Source organism: Daucus carota, chromosome 1 (genome assembly GCF_001625215.2).
Source record: "Daucus carota subsp. sativus chromosome 1, DH1 v3.0, whole genome shotgun sequence".
Taxonomy (NCBI): domain Eukaryota; kingdom Viridiplantae; phylum Streptophyta; class Magnoliopsida; order Apiales; family Apiaceae; genus Daucus; species Daucus carota.
The window spans coordinates 35,475,331-35,497,689 of record NC_030381.2 but is presented as its reverse complement, the minus strand read 5'-3'; the positions used below and the strand labels follow the sequence as shown (position 1 = coordinate 35,497,689).

General features: G+C 33.0%; 4 protein-coding genes across 4 annotated transcripts; 2 read left to right on the top strand and 2 right to left on the bottom strand.

Moving 5' to 3' along the window:
* Window positions 1-821: 821 nt before the first annotated feature.
* On the bottom strand, window positions 822-4,546 carry LOC108212729 (ribonuclease 1). The gene is made up of 2 exons (XM_017384448.2): window positions 1,525-4,546; window positions 822-1,214 (listed from the first exon to the last, which is right to left on the bottom strand). Exons 1-2 carry the CDS (start codon window positions 1,898-1,900, stop codon window positions 931-933), a joined length of 660 nt encoding a protein of 219 aa, XP_017239937.1. The 5' UTR covers window positions 1,901-4,546; the 3' UTR covers window positions 822-930.
* A 3,140-nt stretch (window positions 4,547-7,686) lies between these two features.
* Window positions 7,687-15,979, bottom strand: LOC108204922 (uncharacterized). The gene is made up of 8 exons (XM_017374614.1): window positions 15,678-15,979; window positions 15,425-15,555; window positions 10,453-10,530; window positions 10,308-10,352; window positions 10,156-10,200; window positions 10,006-10,057; window positions 8,348-8,444; window positions 7,687-8,055 (listed from the first exon to the last, which is right to left on the bottom strand). Exons 1-8 carry the CDS (start codon window positions 15,976-15,978, stop codon window positions 7,890-7,892), a joined length of 915 nt encoding a protein of 304 aa, XP_017230103.1. The 5' UTR covers window position 15,979; the 3' UTR covers window positions 7,687-7,889.
* On the top strand, window positions 12,278-13,174 carry LOC108204923 (major allergen Pru ar 1-like). The gene is made up of 2 exons (XM_064081639.1): window positions 12,278-12,712; window positions 12,811-13,174. The coding sequence occupies exons 1-2, from the start codon at window positions 12,423-12,425 to the stop codon at window positions 13,097-13,099; spliced, it is 579 nt and encodes a 192-aa protein (XP_063937709.1). The 5' UTR covers window positions 12,278-12,422; the 3' UTR covers window positions 13,100-13,174.
* A 1,386-nt stretch (window positions 15,980-17,365) lies between the features above and the next one.
* Window positions 17,366-17,968, top strand: LOC108221707 (glycine-rich cell wall structural protein). The gene has a single exon (XM_017395572.1). The coding sequence runs from the start codon at window positions 17,366-17,368 to the stop codon at window positions 17,966-17,968; it is 603 nt and encodes a 200-aa protein (XP_017251061.1).
* The last annotated feature ends 4,391 nt before the right edge of the window (window positions 17,969-22,359 follow it).

Sequence of the window (22,359 nt, the reverse complement as noted above, 5' to 3'; positions counted from 1 at the left end):
ACAGTAAATCTGTAAGCATAAAAAATCAGTACATGAACTTTTTTGACATATCATGACATGTATTAAACTTCCGAAAGTATAAGAAAATCAGTACATGATTTTTTTTTTCTTAATCGAAATCGAGATATGTACTTTTTTCTTTGAGTATTGTTGGTGCAAAAATAATAAAGAAACGACTATTTGCGGCACTTGGACTCTTGGAGTATCCATAAATTTTCGCTGAGATCATGTCGAACTTGGATACCCTGCGATTAATATTGCAATTCTATAATATTGATTTTCTATGATAAAAAGGGGTTTCTTAATATTTGTATTCTGATCAATTCTCTTTGATTCCTAAAGTTATTTGAGTTATACCTAAAATTTCATCTCAAACTTCAGTTGGAGTGGATATCAATTAAATGTGTATAGTAATAATTTATTTATACATATTGCTTTCTTTTTTTTGAAAGATAGTATTGTTACCTTATTCATTATAAATTAATATGCAAATAATAATTCAAGTAGTATTCTTTTATTAGTTTTTGATTAACAATCACTTTTACTATAGTGATATTAAATACTAGTAATTTATTTTTTATTTTTATCAAAAAAACCCTAGCCTCCTCTCTTTCTTTTTTTATTAGTTTTTTATTAATTTCATTCTCATTTCTCATTGCACTGAATCTATGAGATAAAATTATATCTAATCAATTTAATTTTTTTTGATATGCATATTTTTTCAAATTGGACATATATAATGGGCAGACGCCAGACCAAGTGATATATGTGCCCTCAGGGCACAATACAGCCCATTTAACTTTTACAGCTTGCAAACTGCATTGCAATAAATAGGAACATAATTCATTCATCATTGACATTCAAACCTTGAATGAGTGAGAGTTCCCACCAGCATAGAACAGATACAATAAAACGCCATTATTACACATCTTAATCAGCTTGGATGTAAGCTTCAGTAGCCTTGAATACCTGAAACGACTGGGCAATGCTTTCCTTAATGTACTCTTCCGGTACCATCTCACCAGCAACTGGTGTAAACACTACACTCAACTTCACAACGCAACCTCCATCATCAGTAGGCACAACTGTGAAATGATTAGTGACCGACTCGACTTTTTCCGGCAAAATATCACCTCCGATCACAATGTAACTGTATGTCATTGCCTCCTCATCCATTATGATTATCTTCTGCTTCATGCTTGTGGCCTTCACCGCTGCAAGTAATTAAATTTATCCAAACATTAATCCATATCACATTACTCATAAGTCCCAAAAAAACTACAATATTATCAGGCATAATTTTTTAGCACCTCCACTGACTGTTTGTTAAGTGATCAATTCTCCCAAAATCTAAAGGTGGTGTTAAGAGGAGGGCTTACCAGGATCATATATTATTCTAAGTTCTAACACCCACCCTTATAAGTTACAATTTGACATTTGATACCGAGGATCTGATCGAGTCACAAATAAATGTTTTTCTTAACGGATTTTTCCCGAAATTGATAAAATCTAGTTAATTGTTACCTTCCCCGTAAGTAAGGTACTTGATGGTACCAACACCACCATCACCCTCAAGGACTTGGATGGATTTGATGAGCTGGGGTAAAATTCGAGGAATAACTACGTCCATGTCAAGAAACATGGCCTTGTACATCTGAGCTGCTGTGACAGTAGAATGTCCCTCCACATTTTTGGTGATTTCATTCTTGATTTCTACTGATTGGACAGGACTTGAAGCCTTGCAAAAGTGAAGATTCGGAAGAGATGGCTTGAAGAGATTTTTGTGCTGGAATTTGATGAAAGCAGGAGTAGTGTATGTTCGGAAACTTGGAGCCTGAAGAGCAGGAGATTTAGAAGAATGCATGACCACTTGGTTCAATGAACTAGCAGAGGAAAACATCACTATAGTATTTTTTTTTTTGAATTAAAGAAAATTCGACACAAGAATTTGTTCACGGAGTACTTCACAGGTACTCAATCTAAAACACACAACAGATTTGGAAGATATTTTTCGTGTTTGAACGTGAGAGTATGAGAGGATCTATTTATACTGAAAGGTTGGGGTTGCAGAAGAAGAATTTTGGCCGTGTTTTTGGGTTTTTGTTTAAGAAAGTGATTGTTTTTACAAATTACTCTATATATAAATACTTAATTCATAATAATAAACTTAATTAAGCACAATTAATGTATCTATATTAATTAATTAATATAATTAATCTGTCTGTTTAATTATTTTTGCTATTTTTATCTTTATATATCTATTAACATAAATTATAATAGGGAACAATAGGCTCCACGCTTTAGCATTTCCTTCAATCTTTGGCGGTTTCCTTTTTGAAATTTTGGCGATTGTTCGAGTTTGAATGGTATGCATCGTCTCCATCTTCAAGATGAATTAAAGTATCAATAACTTTGTTCTTAATCTGCCATACTTTTTTCTTCTGCAAATTCCTCTTTTCCCTTAATTTTCTTGGATTTTTGCAAAAATCCACAATTCAAATCGCCAGCATACATTATATACCAACTACACACGTACACATATTTCTATTCACTTTGATTTGAGTCTGACAACGAGGATTGAGTAATAATAATCATGGAGTTGCCGGTGACTACGGGGTCGAAGAGAACGCAGAAGGGCCGTGTATATTTGTCCATCCTATTCCTCTATGTTAAGCGGGATTTATCGGGAACATTTAATTAGATATGGATATACTGGAGGTCAGGGTTTCGTTTATCTTCATCTGCGCATGGATAAAGGAGAATCGACACGGAAGAATTACACAATAAGGAATCGGTTAATTCAAGAAAGTGTGCAATGGCGGTTCTTATTCAGTTTGATATCTTCATTTCAGATCATTATCACCTATCGTCGATCGTCGCGTGACAACCAAAACATTTTAGGTAAGTACCATGTGAACAAGGCATGTGCTAAGTTATTATATTATTATTATATCACACACAATTTTATTTATTGTGCACTAAGTCGGGAGTCTTCACGGAAACAGTCTCTCTACTTTAAGGGTAGGAGCATGGTCTGCGTACATCTTACCTTCCTCAGACCCTATTCTAAACGGGATATACTGACTATGTTTGGTTTATATCTATTAACATAAATTAAAATTTTAATATTTTGTTTAAGTATTTCATAAATTATACTTTTTCTATATTTGTAATTAAATTTAAGTTTTTTGAACATTTATACCTGAGAGAAATAGAAAATATAATTGAGTTGTATAATTCAAATTTTACGGTTATTTCATTTTAGAACCCATCGAACGTAAAATGACTTGCGAAAAATCTTATATCATTATAATAATATTAATAATATAATTTTGGCCTTTTTCTATACATAACCAAGTTTGAAAAAAAAAAATTGCGAAAATACTATCCCTTTTTAAAAAAAATTGCAAAAATATTATATTCCTGAAAATATTTCCAAAAAGACGGTGGTTGCATATGCAACCACATCTGTAACTACGAGCAACCACATGCAACCACAAATACAACTTTTAATTTTTTCTTTTTTTGAAAATTATATTAATTACTTGCATAATAAGTTGCAACTGGTTGCAAGACAGAAAAATAACCTCTGCGGGGCCAAATATTACCACCTAAAAAGCAACTAAAACAACAATCTAGAAATCAACTTGAAATTAACTCAAAAGCAACTCAAAATTCAAAATCAATTATATTAGCGAAAAAATAATGAAAAATAATTAAACTTTGGTTTCATCTATACACAGCATCGTGATGACTCGGACTAAACAAAACTCAGCGAAGCAAAATCTTGACTCTAACAAAACTCAGCCGACAACTACAATTCACTGAAACTCGATTGAGTGACAGACATCAGAGCAAACAAAACACAAAACTAACTCAGAGTGCTACTCAGTGGTAACGACTCAGTAACTCAGTAATACAAACACCGCCAAACCAACAACTCGAAAATCAGTTACGCAACTAGCATCAAAAAGCAAATCAGTAATACTAAAAAAGGGGAAAATAAAACTAAATTAGCGAAAAAATAATGAAAAATAATTAAATTTTGGTTTCATCTATACACAGCAATTCGATGACTCGGACCAAACAAAACTCAGCGAAGCAAGATCTTGACGCAACAGAACTCAGCTGACAACTACAATTCACAGAAACTCTATTCGGTGATAGACATCGGAGCAAACAAAATACAAAACTGACTCGAACTGTTACTCAGTGGTAACAACTCAGTAACTTAGTAATACAAATACAGCCAAACCAACAACTCAGAAATCAGTTACGTAACTAGCATCATAAAACAAATCAGTAATCAATGAATAAAGGGAAAAATAAAACCACGATAAAAGAAAAGGGTTCTGCCGTTTTTGAACGAAAAAGAAAAGCAAACAAAACGCGGGGGGGGGGGGGGGGGGGGGTGTTTGTAATTATGGTTTAAAACAGGCGGAAAGGAAGGAGGGCGATGGTGGTGCGCGAGAAAGAGAGGGGTGAGGTGAGAGAGAGGAGGAGAGATAAGTAATAAAAAAATGAAAAGATGAATTAGTGGATGTAGTATTTTTGTAAATAAAATTCAAAAGATGGTATATTCGAAAGATTTGAGAGAGGATATTATATTTATAAATAAGATCCAATAGTAGTATACATGACCACTTCCCAATAATAATAATAATAATAATAATAATAATAATAATAATAATAATAATTATTATTATTATTATACACACGCATTCCTATGTTTTATTTTATAAAATAAGTATTCGATTTTTAGGCAAAAAATTTACAAAATTATATGAAATATATATATTTAAGTCATTTATACTTACAATATTATAAACTATGCATTATTTAAAAAAATTATACATATATTTATTATAAATACACATATTTATAATTAAATATTAATATTTATAATTAAATATTAATATTTAATTATAAAATTATATTTATTTCGTGTATCTTGTATCGTGTACATAAAGGATAAACACAAAACCGATACGACACTTTATTCGTGTACGTGTATTTTTCGTATCGTGTACTCAAAATACAAATATAAACATTAAATTTTCATGTCGTATTTTCGTATCGTATGAAAAATTGCCCGGTCCACCGGGAAGTTTGTAACAAAAGTTGAAACTATAACAACCAATAATTGCAGTGTAAAATGTCCCAGAGAATATGCTAAAAAATTTATAACCATGCACGCAAAAACCCCGTTGGAGGTGAAGTAAAATCTAGGATTCCCGTACATGCCGAGGTTGGTGCATGTTTTTATTTTCTACTTATTTTGGTAATAATCTTTTTTGACTATTTGCTAAGATATTTAATAATATCTGGATATTTATGCATGGTTTAATTTTGTACATGTATTTTGATGGTAAATTTTTGACTATTTGACAAGATATTTCATAGTATTAGTCAATGAGATCAATTATTTGGTCTTGTAATTCTTCCCGTATTTATCGGTGGCTCATGTTATAGTCTAAAATAGAAGACCTTGCAGCTGGATGAATGCGACTATTAACAACTTTTAAAGTTAATATTCAACATCTAATTATTAAGGATTGTAGTTTGTATTTGGAGCTTGTATTCCTATTTGTAAATGTGCTCATAGATCGATTTATTCAAACTCAATTGAATTTAATCTATTGAAAATATAAGTAAATTAGATTGATTTTCGATATATCATATTGGAATTAAATAGTTATGATTTAAATTTATGCTAACAATTCTATATTTAAAATGAATTTAGGTAGTTATCATGTTTAACAACCCTAACAATTGTTTTTATTATAAATACACAGAACTCTTCAAATGTTAATGTTAGTTGCATATTATAAATTCTCATAATTGGGTTATTTTATATTATGAATATAAGATAATTTAACTGGTTTTGTTAATACAGTAATTAATTAAAAGGTTTTCCAATAAATATCCAAATCCAATTCTTTTAAATAAAAATATTACAACTTTTACAAATATTTTACAAAATATCAACATTTTGAAAATATTTGCAAAAATACTTATGCAACGAGTTGTAACCACATGCAACATACTTGCAATCAAATGTAAGCATAGTTGCAACTCCGGGCCAATTAAATGGATTGCATACGTTTGCATCTAGTTGCAAACTTTATTTTTATTTCTAAGAAGTTAATATTTTTGTAAATATTTTTAAAAGACGCAAAAAAAGAGCTTGAAAAAATGGTATTTTTGGCAAATTTTCTTAATTAACTATAATTTTAAACAAAAAAAATTAAGATTTTTAATAACAATATCTAGGTATATACTTAAATGATTTAATATTCAGTATTTATCTAGTTAAAGGGTTCATTTAGTAGTTATTAGCGGTATCCGTTTCAATTAATAAATATTTATATTTTGATTAAAATCTTATCTTATTTTTTTTGTATTTTTTATAAATATTTTTAGGTTTTAATACTTCTTTTTGTGTATAAACACATTTTCAATTATGAAATCTGTCTATCTTAATTTAAAGTTAAAATACGAACATTCATTTATATTAATACTGTTCAAATTAACTGAAATTTTCAAATATATATATATATATATATATATATATATATATATATATATTCATAAATATAAGTTTTCATATGATTGAAGGTGAATATTTAAATAACATTTGTTAGAATTCCGACTTGGGTTCAGAACTCGTGCTCACTCTCGGCTTAATTTCTTTAATTTTCCAAAATTTATATTTCTCAAATATTTGAGCATAATGTGAATTTATCCTATTCTGAGTTCATTTCTGGTGAGGGATAAAACCAAACTAGAGTACATAAGCTAGGGAGCTTATAAAAATTTGATACCTCTCTTTATTCTCTAGCGGCCCTCTACCATTTTATGGCTCCATTGTGAATGAGTTGTGATTGTTATTTGATCAGTATACATGACTTTGACTGGGGATGATAAAAGAGATAAAGAGATATAGAGAAAAGGATAACAAAGTCACCTAATTGAGCGGACATTTGAGTATTATTAGACTTGAATATTCAAGTTTGATTGTATTATTGATAAATATTTTGATTACTAATACAAGTTGAGACATAAATTTTCGTCATATATTTGTATGCGTATCTTATATTAAAAGTTAAATCTCGTATTTTATCCCTAACACTCTGTTCACAGGTAGTCCTTTTAAGTATGTGAAGCATCGAGTCGACGGACAAAGAAAACATGATATGCATACCCAGTGGTTGAAAGTGATGCACTGATGGGCAAAAGCAAGCCTGAGTCAATTTCTTACGTGTTCAGTATACAAAATTCTTCCAGGACTGATGTTTAAACTAATACTAATAGTAAACCAAACTAAAGGAAACTTAAAGATCCGTCAGCCTGCTCTAAGGTAAAATGTATGCAGACCTAACTACCAATCTCAGAAATAAAGACACTATTGAACAATTTAATAACATATAATACCTCGAACAAAAAACAATGCAAAGATACAAATATATTAAGTTGGTGAATGGTGAGGCCTTCGTTGTCTGGGGCAGACTGAGTCCATGTTACCAGAAAAATTAAGATAATGTACTACTAATTTTTCTGAACAGAGCATACATTGTGAATGACTGAAGTCTGATACTTATCAGATTTAGGGTAATTTGTTACTGAAGTGACGTAATACGGTAATAGTGAAGTATGCATCCTTCATCCTTCGGATGTCAAAAACAATTCAAGTGAAAACTGTCACTTCCTCATTAAAAAATCTTTCCAACCAACTACAAAAATTTGTTCACTATCTACTATTCTACTGTATTTATTATCATGTACAAATGAAGTTATACCGAACTTATTATATTGAGTGCACATGTATCATAGGTGTACAAGTTATCATTTTCAACTCAATTTTCTTTGGAAAAGATATATTACTTCTGTCAGCCACCATACCGATTCTTCAGAAGTTCTGGAGGCTCCTCTTCCATAATGCCTGATCCTGCAGTTTTCAAATACTCCCGAATTGTAGTTTTACGGTCTCCAAGAAAAGTGTAATCCATAAAGTTATTATATACTGCATCTCCAAGGTTTTTTGCAGCCAGCACACTGCAGAGAAGTTACAAATATTCACTTAGAAAGGACCTCGAATAAAATGTAGATAACCTAATTTACTTATTCACATATACACAGCTAGAAACTTGATAGGATAAAAGGCTAGAAGGAAAACAAATTCATGATTACGCAAGGATATCGTGACCTCAAGCATATCTCTGATTCAGTGATTAGTTATAATGGATTTGAGGACCACGGAAAATCCTCATATATACTCATTTAAAAGCACAGTTTGAAGAGATTAGGAGACTGCAAACTAAAAAGTCACATGGTATAGAGCACTGACCAGTGTCGAAGATAAACCCGACAAGGTAGAATATCATCCCTCCAAATCTTGTGGATATTATATTGTCCATATCGTTGGAAGTATATCTCCTGGCTGCCTACAAAACAACTTATGGGACAACATTTAGCCGGGAGCACTTAGATTTAAGTATGGAGTAATTTGTTTATTAGCAAATAAAATAGTCACTTCTTAATGCAATAGAGTTATGGTTTAATTGGCAAAAATGCTTTGACGTCGCTCATATATTATATTGCATGTCCAGTCGCAATCGTCTTTTCAGTCCAGATTCTACCCACTAATGTCGTAACTTTCAATATGCTTGTGCATATCTGTTGCTAATATTGCAAACAGAGCATGAAACCGGCTTGATGCCAAGTATTCAATGTTATTAGCACTAATTCAGAAAAAGAGGACTCGGATTTCTATGGAAAACTAGGTTAAATGATAAAGGTTCCTCACTCTAGGAGAAGCAAGCTCCCAAAATACATTTCAGTCCACAATACACAATAATAATCCATATCCCACTATTCTATCTCTATCCCTCCCTGGCCCCTCACCAGCACATGTTCTGTTTGCAAGTAGGTTGCATTTTGGTGGCAATAGTTTGCACCGAGTTTCAAAATAGTGGCTGTAGTTTGAAATTTGTAAATCAGTGACTTAAATTTTTGCTGAGTTTCAAAAGAGTGGCTACACTTTAAGATTTACAAATCTTTGGTCATAAGTCACAATTCATATCTGATTTCAAAGAGTGGTTGTGATATAATAACATAAAAAATATAATAGATAAATAAATAAAATATTATAGGGATATATAGTAGGTTAATAAATTAAAACATAATTTTGATGACACATAAACACATAAATATCCATCCACAAGTAAAACACAGGTTATCAAATCTAAATATTATTTTCCTAGAAAGATTGTTCAAGCCGCGGCTTATTAAATCGATTTTGAAATGCTCAATTCAAATTATAACCTTACAACTAAATTGGTGAACTCAAACTCGATAACCTTTCTACTTGTGAAAAATAATTATGTGTCATCAAATATTTTTCAAATTATTAAATTACTGTTTTCCACAGTATTATTGGATTTTTACTTGTTAAATAGTAGTAATATACAACCACCTTTTTGAAAGCCGGCATGAACTATGGACACTGATTTGTAATTCTTAAAATGTAGCCACTCTTTTGAAACTTTGACCACCGATTGCAAATATTAAATTACAGCCACCAATTCAAAACTCAGTGCAAAATACGGCCACCAAAATGCAAATGAATCTCTATTTGCTGAATAGAACTATTTTTCAATACACCCTTCTTAACCAATTGTCTTATTTACTCTCTTCTGTTGTGTTTCTGTCGAGGCATCTTTTTAGCATATGTCATGGTAATGGGAGGTTTGGTTAATTTTTTGCACATGATTAACACACAGAACCTGCAATTAATTAGGTTAATCTGAAAACTCAATACCTATATTACCCCAACATGGCTTCTTTAAACATATTAAATTATAAAGTTCTTCATACACGAAAGCAAGATGGAAACATTTAAATTGTCACGTGTATCAAGTATTAACAAAAGGCTATACAAAACGACAACAAACAAGACAGTCATTTGATGTCTGAAGTCTACTTTTATAAATATCAGGATGATACCTTTACACCTGATTTGAAAATACTCCTCATCACTATAACGCGCACAAAGTACCTATAACATTAAAACAAATATATGGGATCCGGTTGTTTGAAAAGCAATATAAGTACATAAAGTTCAACTTGACCAAAAATTTGAAAACCATTACTCACCGCAGGACAAGCATATGGCTTTCCGTCAAATGCTTCAGGAATTACCTATCAAAATACAATATATTAATTTGTTCCCCATAGAAAGGTGATGAGCTATTATCAGTAGAAAATATCAAGTATGAATCTTATAAAATAACTACAACATCACTCACAGCTAAAAACCGAAACTCGTGCTCCCTCTCAATATATGAAGGAATCTGAAATTCCAAGGTACATATGAGCTGGTCAACTTTGAAGCTAAAAATCTGATCACCCATTTATATATTTAACCAATGTAGCACAGAATGCTTTACATACCTCTGAATTATGAATCTCAAAAACAGTTACTAGAAGGCTTTTACCTTCACAAGGCTCAACACTTAAGCTTGAAATTTCCTACAGTAAACAATTATTACATCAATAATACTAGACTTGAGCTCCACTGATGTTTTTTGATATGTGTGTGTGTGTGTGTGTGTAAGTTATCTACAGCAACATTTATCGAGTATGTTTCCCAAATAACAACAAATGAAGACACTAAAATAAAGGTGAAAGTTGCATGTAGCACTCGATTAGAAAAAAACAAGTAAAACTAAATATGTGCCTAAAGCCCTAAACTTTATAATCTTTAAAGTATCTGTAAATCTTTGAGAACGAAAAATTACAAATCCGAATTCTTGTCACAAAACACACACATGATTGAAACTGCAATCTCATAAAAACTTGCATACTATTTCACTTATTGGAATATATAACAAAAAACAACCAAACAGCAGAAAACAATTAACTCAATTCCTAGCTTTGTTTCCTTGAACACATACATGCTGAAGCTTTTACCTATTTTGTTTGTTTTTGTGTGAAAAAGGTATTAGTAAAACGAACTGATTATAAAAAAAAGGAGCTTAAATAGAAAAAGAAAAGAACGTTGCTGGAGGCATTTATATTTATTTTTGTTGGAGAAGAATTTGATTACAGTGCTAAAAAGACAAACCCAAAGCACTAGTTATCTTTCTTATAGATAGAGATCTTTCCTCTTTTATTTGCTCAATTGATTCATTAGTTAGGAGCAGATGTAGAGGCAGGTATATACTTACTACTCACTAGTTAGTATATTTAAAGAGAAAACAATAAATTCATAACTTACTGGATGCAGCAGCAGTTTTCATCCGGCCAGCTTTACTCGTCAAACAGGCAGAAAGTAAACTAAAGTTTGTTACATTTAGTTCATGTATAATTTTATTTCCTTCCACTTAATTTGTTTTGTTTACGCATTGGCATGTTTTTATTAGTGTTATATATTTATAAAAAATAACATACTTTAATTTCTTTTAGTTCACTTGCTATCTATAAATTCATGCTATTACATGATTATTTATTTATTTTTTTGATCATATGGTAGACATGGATGGCTAATTAAGTTATCTAATATGGAAATGAAGTTAATTAATATTACCTCGGTGCAGACTGAAGTGTACAATTAATTTTTCTCTTACAAATTCTCTTTCACACTGTAATATACATAAATACAATAAAGAGCTGTTATGGATATATTTTAATTTTCTTTTATCGTCTATGCATATGCATGCTCTATCAGTTTTGATAAGACAATGTCGAAAAATTTGTTTTCAATGTATATGTTTGTCTGTGAAAAATATTTACAATTATTATAGAAGGAAGATAATATTAAGATAATGTTAGCGACTTTGGATTGGAGTCAATTTTATAACAAAATAAGGTAAAAGTACATATATAGAGTTAGGTTCGAGATGGTAATATGCTTTAATAACCAATAAAAAGACCAGTGATGTTAACACGACCAGCACCAACATACACTAAATCACACACATACGAATTGTATCAATGGGCATCTTTGAATAGGCAGTTAAATATATCGCACAGCTTCTACTATGTGACCAAGTGTTATGCATAAATTTCAGAATAAGGCGGTGATGGGTTGTGAAGAAGGCAATATGGACTTGATTGTCTGCCGCTTTTTTACTTAGCTTTTTCTACATGTAAAAACATCTACGCAGTACGCACCTACTTTATGTTCTTTGTTTTCCCTTCTTTAGTTGCTTTTCCCCAGCTATTTTGTCTACATACTATATATATAATCAAAGAGGACATATTTAGACGGAGGTTTTCTAGTAGATTTAGTCTTCTAACGTAAGGATAACGATATGATTTTCGAAGTAACGAATACTATATAAATGAACAAATTCATGACTAAATCCACCTCAACAAAGTGATATTGATGAAGGCAAAAAAATATAACGGATAAGCTTTAGATGCATAAAGCATTTGTAGTTGCTATAAATACCAAAACTGACAGTCACCAGATCCCATCACAATCTTGGGTCGTTTTACAATCAGAGAGACAGAGATCAACCATGGGAGTTTACACCTTCACTAATGAAATTCACAGCCCAGTTTCAGCCTCCAGGATATTTAATGCCATTACACTAGACCCTGACACCATAGTGAAAAAGATTGTGCCTAGTGGTATCAAAAACATTGACGTGATTCAGGGGAATGGAGGTCCTGGAACCATCAAGCTAATCAATTTTCTAGAAGGCAAGTCAGTTTCTGCTATAAGTTGTCATATGTACATATAAATAATTAAGTACAGTTACTTTTATATTTATCTGCTCATATTGTTACTTTGTCCACAGTTAGACCTTTCAAGTATGTCAAGCATCGAGTTGATGCATTAGACAAAGAAAAGATGACATATGCATATACAGTATTTGAAGGTGATGCATTGATAGGCCGGATTGAATCGATTTCCCATGAATTCAAGATCAGTTCCAGGCCTGATGGAGGGAGTACTGGGATACAGGTCAGCACTTACCGAACTAAACCAGGTGCTGAGAACAAGGAAGAGGAAATTACCTCTGGAGAGAGTAAGGATAGCTGTGTTTTCAAAGCTGTTGAAGACTATCTCCTTGCACACCCTGATGCTTGAGTTAGATGTTCCTCTATATATGTATCCAATAAAACTTGTCAAATTATCGTGTTTTGACTACTGTGTATCTTATGTTTTCCTATGGCCTCTACGGCGTGACAATAGATAAATGCTTTGTAGTGACCAAAATTATAAATAAATGTACGCATCTCTACTGTGTATGAACCATCTGTATAACTAATAAACATGATCAAGTTTCTTGCAGCAGACAAGAGAAAGGCTTTGTCTTTGCTCTGGTATATCGTTGCATGCTTCTTGTGAGGAAATACAAGCGATTATCATGTAAAATCTTCCATGCTCATGATTTAAACAAAAGATAATGGTTGTAGTCACAACAAATAGTACTATGACCATAAGAGGGATGTCAAATACAATCTTATGATTATGAAGGCAGTTAGGCCTTTTTGCAACCAGCTAACCACGTCTCATCCCTTAAGCTGGTTCTAACTGAGTCAATCGTTACTGTACATATAAAGATCATATACCATCAAAACCTTTTTAAATAGAAATTAGAAAGTATCCATTTCTAATGACTTGATGATCCAACTCAGAGAGCCTGTTAGAGCATCTTCATGAGCCACTTTATTTACCCTCTCAAGTTAAACACTAAGGGTTTGTTTAAAAATATTGCTCCAAAAGACTCATAGTGACTCCCTCAAATTTTAGGAGCCTTCTTTCAGTCCTAATTGTAGGCAACCTCTCCACTCCTAAGACATTATATAATAATATATTTCACATCCATTCCTCTTTTACTTCCCATTATCTCATAGAATTGTAGTAGTTTTATCAGTAAAAATTATATATAAGGAGCAAGTATTAGGAGTGTTTTTTTCGAATTGAAACATTTATATATGTACTAAATTACTAAAGAGCAAACTTTTTTCATCATATACTGAGAGGGGACTAAGATTCCCTTGAATGCTCTTAGTGGTCTCAAAACTTAAAGATCCTCCATTTTTTTCATCATTGCCAAGGATTTTCTCACCCGTCCCTATTCATATTTTAAACGATCTTTCACTCATTTCTTTACTTCACTTCTCTCCCTACTTTTTTGTTCATCTCTTGTTCCTCGAATAATTAAAAATATCTGGTTGTTATCAGTGTTTGAAGCTCCAGTACAGTTTGTTATATGTGTGTGCGTGTGTAGCCTGAACTTAATAATCATGAAGTATGTGCAAATCTTCAAAAAAGAAAGACTACAATTATAATTTCTCGGCACCAAACACATACATGATTAAGACTGAAACCCACACCTGGACTTCCATTTGGATTAATTTTAATTTGATAAATCCTAATTAGCTTACTACTTGGGCTTTCTTCAGAGAACCAAAGACATATATCTTGTTGCTTTGCAACCTCAAACTCAAATTCACTTAATTTACTATTGAATCAATTTTAAAAAGGGATCACTTTTGGTTTTTCATTTATGTCACATATTTTGGTTTTCTACGTACATCACATATTTGCTAAGGCCCAAGACGAGGATTAAAGAAAATCAATATTTCAAAAAAAGTAGGAAATTACAGTAAAAACACAAACATGGGTAAATTGACCGCAGAATATTGACTAGAGGAAGGATAAGAACTAGGGTGACTTAAGTGCCATCGGGTTTCCCAACCGTGGAGTAGAGTAGATTCACACCCCTAAAAAAGTGAGAAATTTTCAATTCTATACATCTTGAAATTAATAAAAGAATAAATGAAGAAAACCCTCAAACTGAATCTAATGATGACAGATCAACTCATAAACAATATTAGCTTAAAATATCAACCCTGCACTGTAATATCAAGTAATTAAAAACGATCCCGCACTGTAATATCAAATAATAGAAAAAAAATATTGTTTTTACTCTACTACCACAACCCAAAAAATTCCTACTCTACTTCTACAATATATTCAAACTTCATAATAGGCATATATCTTTACTTAAAAAATTAACAAAAGATATATAAATATCAGTGTACTCTTATAATTCATTATTCCTCCTCTTCTTTTAAAACATTAATTATTTTAAGTATAAGTGGACTGGGAAGGGTAGTTAGAGAAGCCTTAACACATTCTCACTAGGCTATAGACGAATCCTCCAAATCAACTTTTCTAGTTGAGTACGTAACTAATTTAATTCCAATATACATATCTATGCAACCACACCAAAAATCCTAAATCACTTTAACAACACATATTATGAAGAGTAATTACACATTTTTCTCGAAAAGTTGTGTCACTAAATTCAGATTAGTTTCATTCAAAACAATTGAATTATGCCCAATCAGCAAATATATATATATATATATATGATATATACTCAATTCACACACACTTAACCTTAGTTTGTGGATTGGCAATGCCGCGCTGGAAGAAAATCGGAGCCGCGTGAGCAAACACACGGCGAAAACCTAGCAATCTCGCGACTCGAAAGTTGATCAGATGAGGAAATGTACTTCTGGCACTATTCTCTGCAACACGCATAAGCAAATTACATGAATGAATTAATAACATTGAGAATTGTATTCATATATCGAGATTAAAAATACACCGGATCGAGAAAATATATATTAATTTATCGAGATTGTATTACCGGAGAGGAGAGAGCCGAAGCCGCAGATGGAGATGAGTCCATCGGGAGAAACGATTTTGTTGAAATCGGCTTCGGTACTGAGTTCGAACTGAGTTGTGGAACCGAGTGGGAGCGAGTTGCCGGAAGAGGACATGGCGGCGAGTTCACGGCGATTGTTTGTAATGTGTAGTGAACGAGTGGTGAAGCGATGATCAGTGGTTGTGAAAGTGAGCCGGGGAGGCAGATGGCGAATAGGACGTTGCCACGTGTGGTATTGTATTTGTTTATAGTGTGTTGGAGCGAAGGTCAGAACTGCAGTCATTTGGAAGTAGGGCTGTCAAAAAAATCCGAAAGATCCGATATTCGTCCGAAAAATCCGTTACCGTATCCGGGAAAAAGCGGATATAATCCGTATCCGGAATAAAACGGATATTATCCGTATTCGAATCCGGAGTTTGCGGATACGGATATGGATATAGGCGTATCCGTATCCGAAAATATCCGTATCCGAAATTATTATTATATGTATATAATAATACTTATATAAATTTATTATTTACTTATATTTTTTATTTTATCATAAGGAATTAATATTTAAAATAATAGAAATATTAAGTATCTTGCAAATGGAGAAAATGGAACTATCTTCATTAAGCTTTTTCTTTTTAAAATTGTTGCAGATAATGTTGTTTTGTGATTTTAAGTTGGTAAAATTAATATTTTGTTCGAAATATTTGGCCTGAATGCCCAAACTTCTGTTAAAGTATGTTATTAATTTCTGACCGGGTATACATTTGCTGTTGAACGGTTCAAAATATGTTTTTTAATTAATCTCAGAATGTATATTTGATTTTTGGTGATGTTTGAAAAAGCGGATACGGATATTATCCGTATCCGGATAATATCCGGCCGGATACGGATACGGATCTTTTTATTCTAAAATTTACGTATCCGTATCCGGATCCGGATCCGATTTTGAGTAGGCGGATACGGATACGGATATGGGCAAATCCGTATCCGTTTTATCCGTTTGACACCCCTATTTGGAAGACATGCGCTTTTCATGTCAATTCTGGGGTATTAGTCGACCAAGGCTTAAAAACAACCGATATTGGTTGGATTTATTTACAGTCGTTTTTAATCGGTGGAATTTTATTATTTTCACTCATAAGTTTTCTTCTAATTAAATTATATTGTACCAGTCAGTCGCAATCACTACTGAAAGTATAGATTATTTAAATCATATTCGTTTTGCTAAATAATTTAAGTCATCATATTTAAAATAAACAATAACAAAGGATTTAACAGTGATATAATTCAGCGTCCGTCTAATTTCGATTATATTTGTAGATGTCGATTGAATTGATTCCCTTTTATTCAAAAAAAAAGAGATTCTTACTCAGACAAATATATATTTTTTGAAGTATTATTAATTCTTTTGCTTGGAAATTTGTTTAAAGAAAAAAAAATTAAAAATGAGCTCTTGCAATGGATTTCTTGAAATTAGCCTTTCTGTCTTCTACAATGGCTAGGACTTGGGAATAAGATAGTGCTAATTAATACACAAACAAAAAGTTAAGGAACACGAACATGAGTAGAAGTAGGATTAACTAGATTCATGTGACCTGACAGTATATATACTTAGACACCCCTGGTCAAGAGACCTCACAAAACAATTGTTCTTGCGATATTGTTTTTTAGGCAGAGAGATGAAGAGGCTTAGCGTTGTTCATTGTTGTGTGATCTTTGTAATCTTGTTAGTCAATGGAGTTTTGGCGAATGCAGTGGTGAATGATGATGTGTTGGAGTCTAAGAAAGATGGTAAGGCCACGGCTGCTGAAGTTGAGAGTTCGAAACCGAGATGGTTTGGAGGTTGTGGTGGGAATGGGGGAGGTCCTGGTGGTGGTGCGGGTGGGTGTGCTGGCTATGCTGGAGGAGGTGGTGGTGGATATCCGGGAGGAACACCTGGACAACCTGGCTGGGGCGGCCGTGGAGGCAATGGCGGGGGAATTGGAGGAGGTGCTGGGGGTGCAGGTGGATATCCTGGAGGAACACCGGGTAGTCATGGAAAGAGGCCTCGAGAAGGTCATGGTGGAAGGGGTTCTAGACATGGTGGTAATGCAAGTGGTGGCCGAGGTGGAGGTGGTTCGTATTCAATGCCAAATCCTAATGGTCCAAGGTGCGGAAATATTCAAATGGCTGAGATTGCTTATGGATATTTGATTAGTTATGATTGCGGTAATTGCAATTACCAGTACACTATTGATTACACTGGCATGACCACCGGTTATGCTACCGTTACTTGTTCTTAGTCTATAATCAGGATACACTATGTTATTTGATTTTCTGTAGGTTTTAAGTTGAGAGATAGTGCTAGTTTAATTTGGTTTAGTACGTAGTTGATAGTTCTGTGTATCAGAGATTCAATGTTATGCAGTGTTTGCCATTTTCCATTCCTTTCAATTTATAAGCTGGTTGTCCTCACTGTTTTTCCGAAATCCCTTAATTTATGCACATGATGATTCCGAAAACTTCATATTGCAAGCAATACTCTATGAATCATCATGTTTACTGGAATTCACAAAGTTCGATTCACCTTGTTTTCAGTCTAAAGTAGTAGCGATTGTTCTCTATAGATTTAGATTCACACACTCGGACCGACTAGCATCCGGGATCATCTGATAGATTGTAGAATCCAAATATTCAATATCAATCGATGGAAAATTAGCCGAAAACTCAAGTACCTCTGGAGTTCTATGGTCAAGCGTCAACTCATTAGACGATATAAGATGGGCAAGCCGCAAGCTCTTATTGGGAATGAAGCTAAGAGGGGTGTATTCGATTAGGATTTTAATGGATTGTTTTTAGTCTATGGATTTTAATGGATTGTGTCGGATTTTGATTTTGTGCGGATTCTTGATAAAATGTCGCAGAGTTGATAGGATTTAAGCACAATGCTTCAAAATCCCATTGATTTTGATGGGATTTCAAAAAACTTAAAATACACTGAAGAATGCCACAAAATCCATCATTTTATGAAATGCAAAAAAATCCATAAGCATTTGAATACCATCAGATTTTAAGGGATTTTAAACAATCCCAATTGAATACCATCGGATTTTAAAGTATAATTTAAAATCTCAATTGAATACCACCAGATTTTGTAGCATAATTTGAAATCCCAATTGAATACCTCAAGATTTTAATGAATTTCAAACAATCCCAATCGAATACCTCCGGATTTCATGAATGCAAAAAAATGCTTTAAAATCTCAATCCAATACACCCCTGTAAATGTGTTACAGCAGACTAGCAGAGGAGAAAAGACCATGTCTATAGTTCTTAACGTTACTTACACCTCAATACTGATCAATTGTACAATGTTCTAAAATCCTGATTTAACGGATTAATCAATCGCGACAATTTTTAAAGTCCAATTAATCCTTAAAAAAAATTAAACTGAAATATATATATAGTAATTTATTAAAATTAAAATGTTATATTACTTTAACTATGAACAATTAAAGAACTTGTAATATAATAAATATATATTTGTTAATAATAGCTTTATAATAATAATGAATTCCGATTTCAATAACACTTACTCAACATCAGAAAATACTGCTAGCTTAATATATATTTATATTTTAAACATGTTTTTTTGAAAATCGAAGGACATGTAACTTGATCTATGTTATACTAATCATGTTATCAACACTTCCACCTGTTGGGCCATAGCCCAGAAGGCAGTGTAAGCCCATTAGGGAAGCACGTGACATACACCAGAGGAAAGGACTATATACTGAGAAGGAGCAGCTATGTAAAAGGGAATGTTCTAGCGCCAACATTTGGCGCCAGAAGGAGGGGTAGAGCTGGCGAGCGGAGAGAAGGAAACAGCTCAGATACGTGCTTTAGATTCTAGGCGTTTGTTTGTAAATGATGCTCCGGGCAGCCCTCACGGCGCACTCGAATCCCGTCGGAGGACGAAGCCGGAAGTATTACCGCCAAGGCAAGAAGGTGCTCTCTAGTGATGCGAGGTTACATCTGGAAAAGCCTAAAGCAAAGAGGTCGGCGGCAAAATCGAGGGGACGCAACAACCTCGAGACGAGCTGAAAGCTCTTGAGAAGGAGCGGATGTTGTTGGAATTGAAGCTGAAACACAAACGAGAGATCGCCAAGCTGAAAGGCGAGCTGGAGAGATCCAAAAAGAGGGTTTCGAATGAGGAGGGTTTAAGAGAGGATGGCTACAGCAAAATTCGTGAGGTTGATCTAGTAAAGTTGCGAAGAGATCTCGCTATGTGCAAAGATTTGATGAGGACACACTGCGGATTGGAGGTGCCTAATGAGAGTCCGTTGTCGGAGGATATCGAGAATGCTAAAATTGATAGGCGTTTGAAAATACCCTCGATTGAGCCGTTTGATGGAACGACTAATCCGTTAGACTTCATTAATGTGATTGATGGAAGGATGAGTTTCTTTGGACATTCGGATATGGTCAAGTGTCGGTTCTTTTGTATATGTTTGAAGGGTACTGCACTCCAATGGTTCAACAATTTGCCTCCACGGTCCATTGAGTCATGGCATATGTTGAAAAATAAGTTCCGGACACGGTTCTCATTTCTCAGCTAATTAGACGATATAAGATGGTGAAGCTCTTATTGTGAATGAAGCTAAATTTGTTGCAGCAGAGGAGAAAAGACCATGTCTAAGGTTCTTAACCTTACAACTCAGCAGTAGAAAATGCTACTAAATATATTTATATTTTAAACATGTTTCTTTGAAAATTAAAGGACATTTAGCTTGATCTATGTTATGATCATGTTATTAACACTTCCACCTACTTTCAATCTTTCATTAGTTTGGAGGTTCCGACTGTTTTTAATAGTGCACAGATAAATTTTCCGGCTCTTTTACTTTTCAAGTGGTAGATAATTTTTCAGCTCCTTTAAATAGTTGGTATGTAGAATTTATTTTTAATATCAGTTACAAAAGATACTCACAAAAGAGAACCCAGAGAAGAGAACCTACAGTAACTCGAGGGGTGCAAGATGGTGTGTCAAAGTGAAACAGATGCTCGTTTGGGGTTAGGTGTTGTTATTAGGGATGCTGATGGGTGCTGCTGTTATTGTTATAAATAGTTAAATACTGATGCAGGTGGCTGACTATTTAAAATTTGACAGGGTAATACTGAAATGTGATGCTTTGAATGTTGTTCGGAACATCAATTAAAGTATGATAGGCAAGATTGTAAAAATCGAAACTCGGTACAACTCGATTTGGTTTCGGAAAAATGAGTACTCGGAACTCTGGAGAGTACTCGGAATGAGTTATCGGATAACTAATCAGGTATTTTTTCATTAATTTTTTCTCTCATATATAATTATATACTGATTAATAATAAAACTATCTAATAAGATTAATATTTTAATAACACATTTGAAATAATGAAGTTCAAATAAAAGTTGCTTGTTTGATAGGTTTTGACATAATAATCATTCACAAGTTTCAATGATAAAACACATATACATTCTGATTAATGTCAATACTTTGCAAAAAAGACCAAAACATATATAAATTTATGTTTAGTCTCTTTTGAAATAATTTTCAAATAAAACAATAAAAAATTGGTAAGTCAAACTCGGATTTGATTTCGAGTGCTCGGAGTCAAATCGAGTTTTGACCGATTTTTTAATAAATCGGTTTTGAACCCGATTACTCGGAACTCGGATCGGACGAGGGGTTAAAAATAGTACTCGGAATGAGTATTCGGTCGACTCGACGATTTTTAGAACACTGATGAGAGGCTAAGAGCAACTCCAATAGCTTAGCTATTTGGAGTCTTAAACCAAAAAATGAGGAATATGGGAAAATAATCCACTCCAACCGTATCCTAGTGATTCCCTAAATCACTAAGATCAATTAGCCATGTCTTATCTTTAACTAACCTCTCTCCCCTCCTAAATCTTATTTTACAATAAATTTTAAAAACAAACATGTTATCTCTCTTCACCTATTGTAATAATGGTAACTTTTAATAATAAAATAGTATATAAGGAATGAATATAAGGAATATTGTTGGAGGTGAGAATAGCTATTATTATCTTAAGTCATTAGAGCATCTCCAATGGTGCTCTTAAGTCTTTCTCTAAAAAAATAATATAATATGTGGCTCTTATTAAGTTAATATATTGAATATCGTGACAACTCCAACCATGCTCTTTATACTTGCTCTTAACTCATATTTTATTATTATTTGAGAGAAAGTTGGAGAGAGAATTAGAGAGAAGTGGATAGAAATAAAAGTAAGTGATTATTTTATTCAATGAAAATAAGTTAGGAGCACTTAGGGGTCGTTTGGGTGAGCTTAAAATAAGTGCTTATTGCTTAAAATAAATAAGTGGAGTAGAAGTTAGAAGCAAAATAAGACTTATAAGTGATTAAAGTGTTTGGGAAATAAGCAGAAGCTCTGAGACAAAAGCTAGCATTCCTAGCTTTTTATAAGTACTTCTTGACTTATTACACAAACGGTACGAATAAGTGCTCATAACTTATAATCCCGGAAGCCGGGCTTTTAAGTGTTTGCCAAACACCACCTTAGATGCTCTTTAAAAGAAAGGAGAAAGCTCTTAAATTTTTAAAGAGCTACTAGGAGCCCATTGGAGCTCTAATTTTTCATATCCTCCTAAAATTTAAAGTTAGGAGCA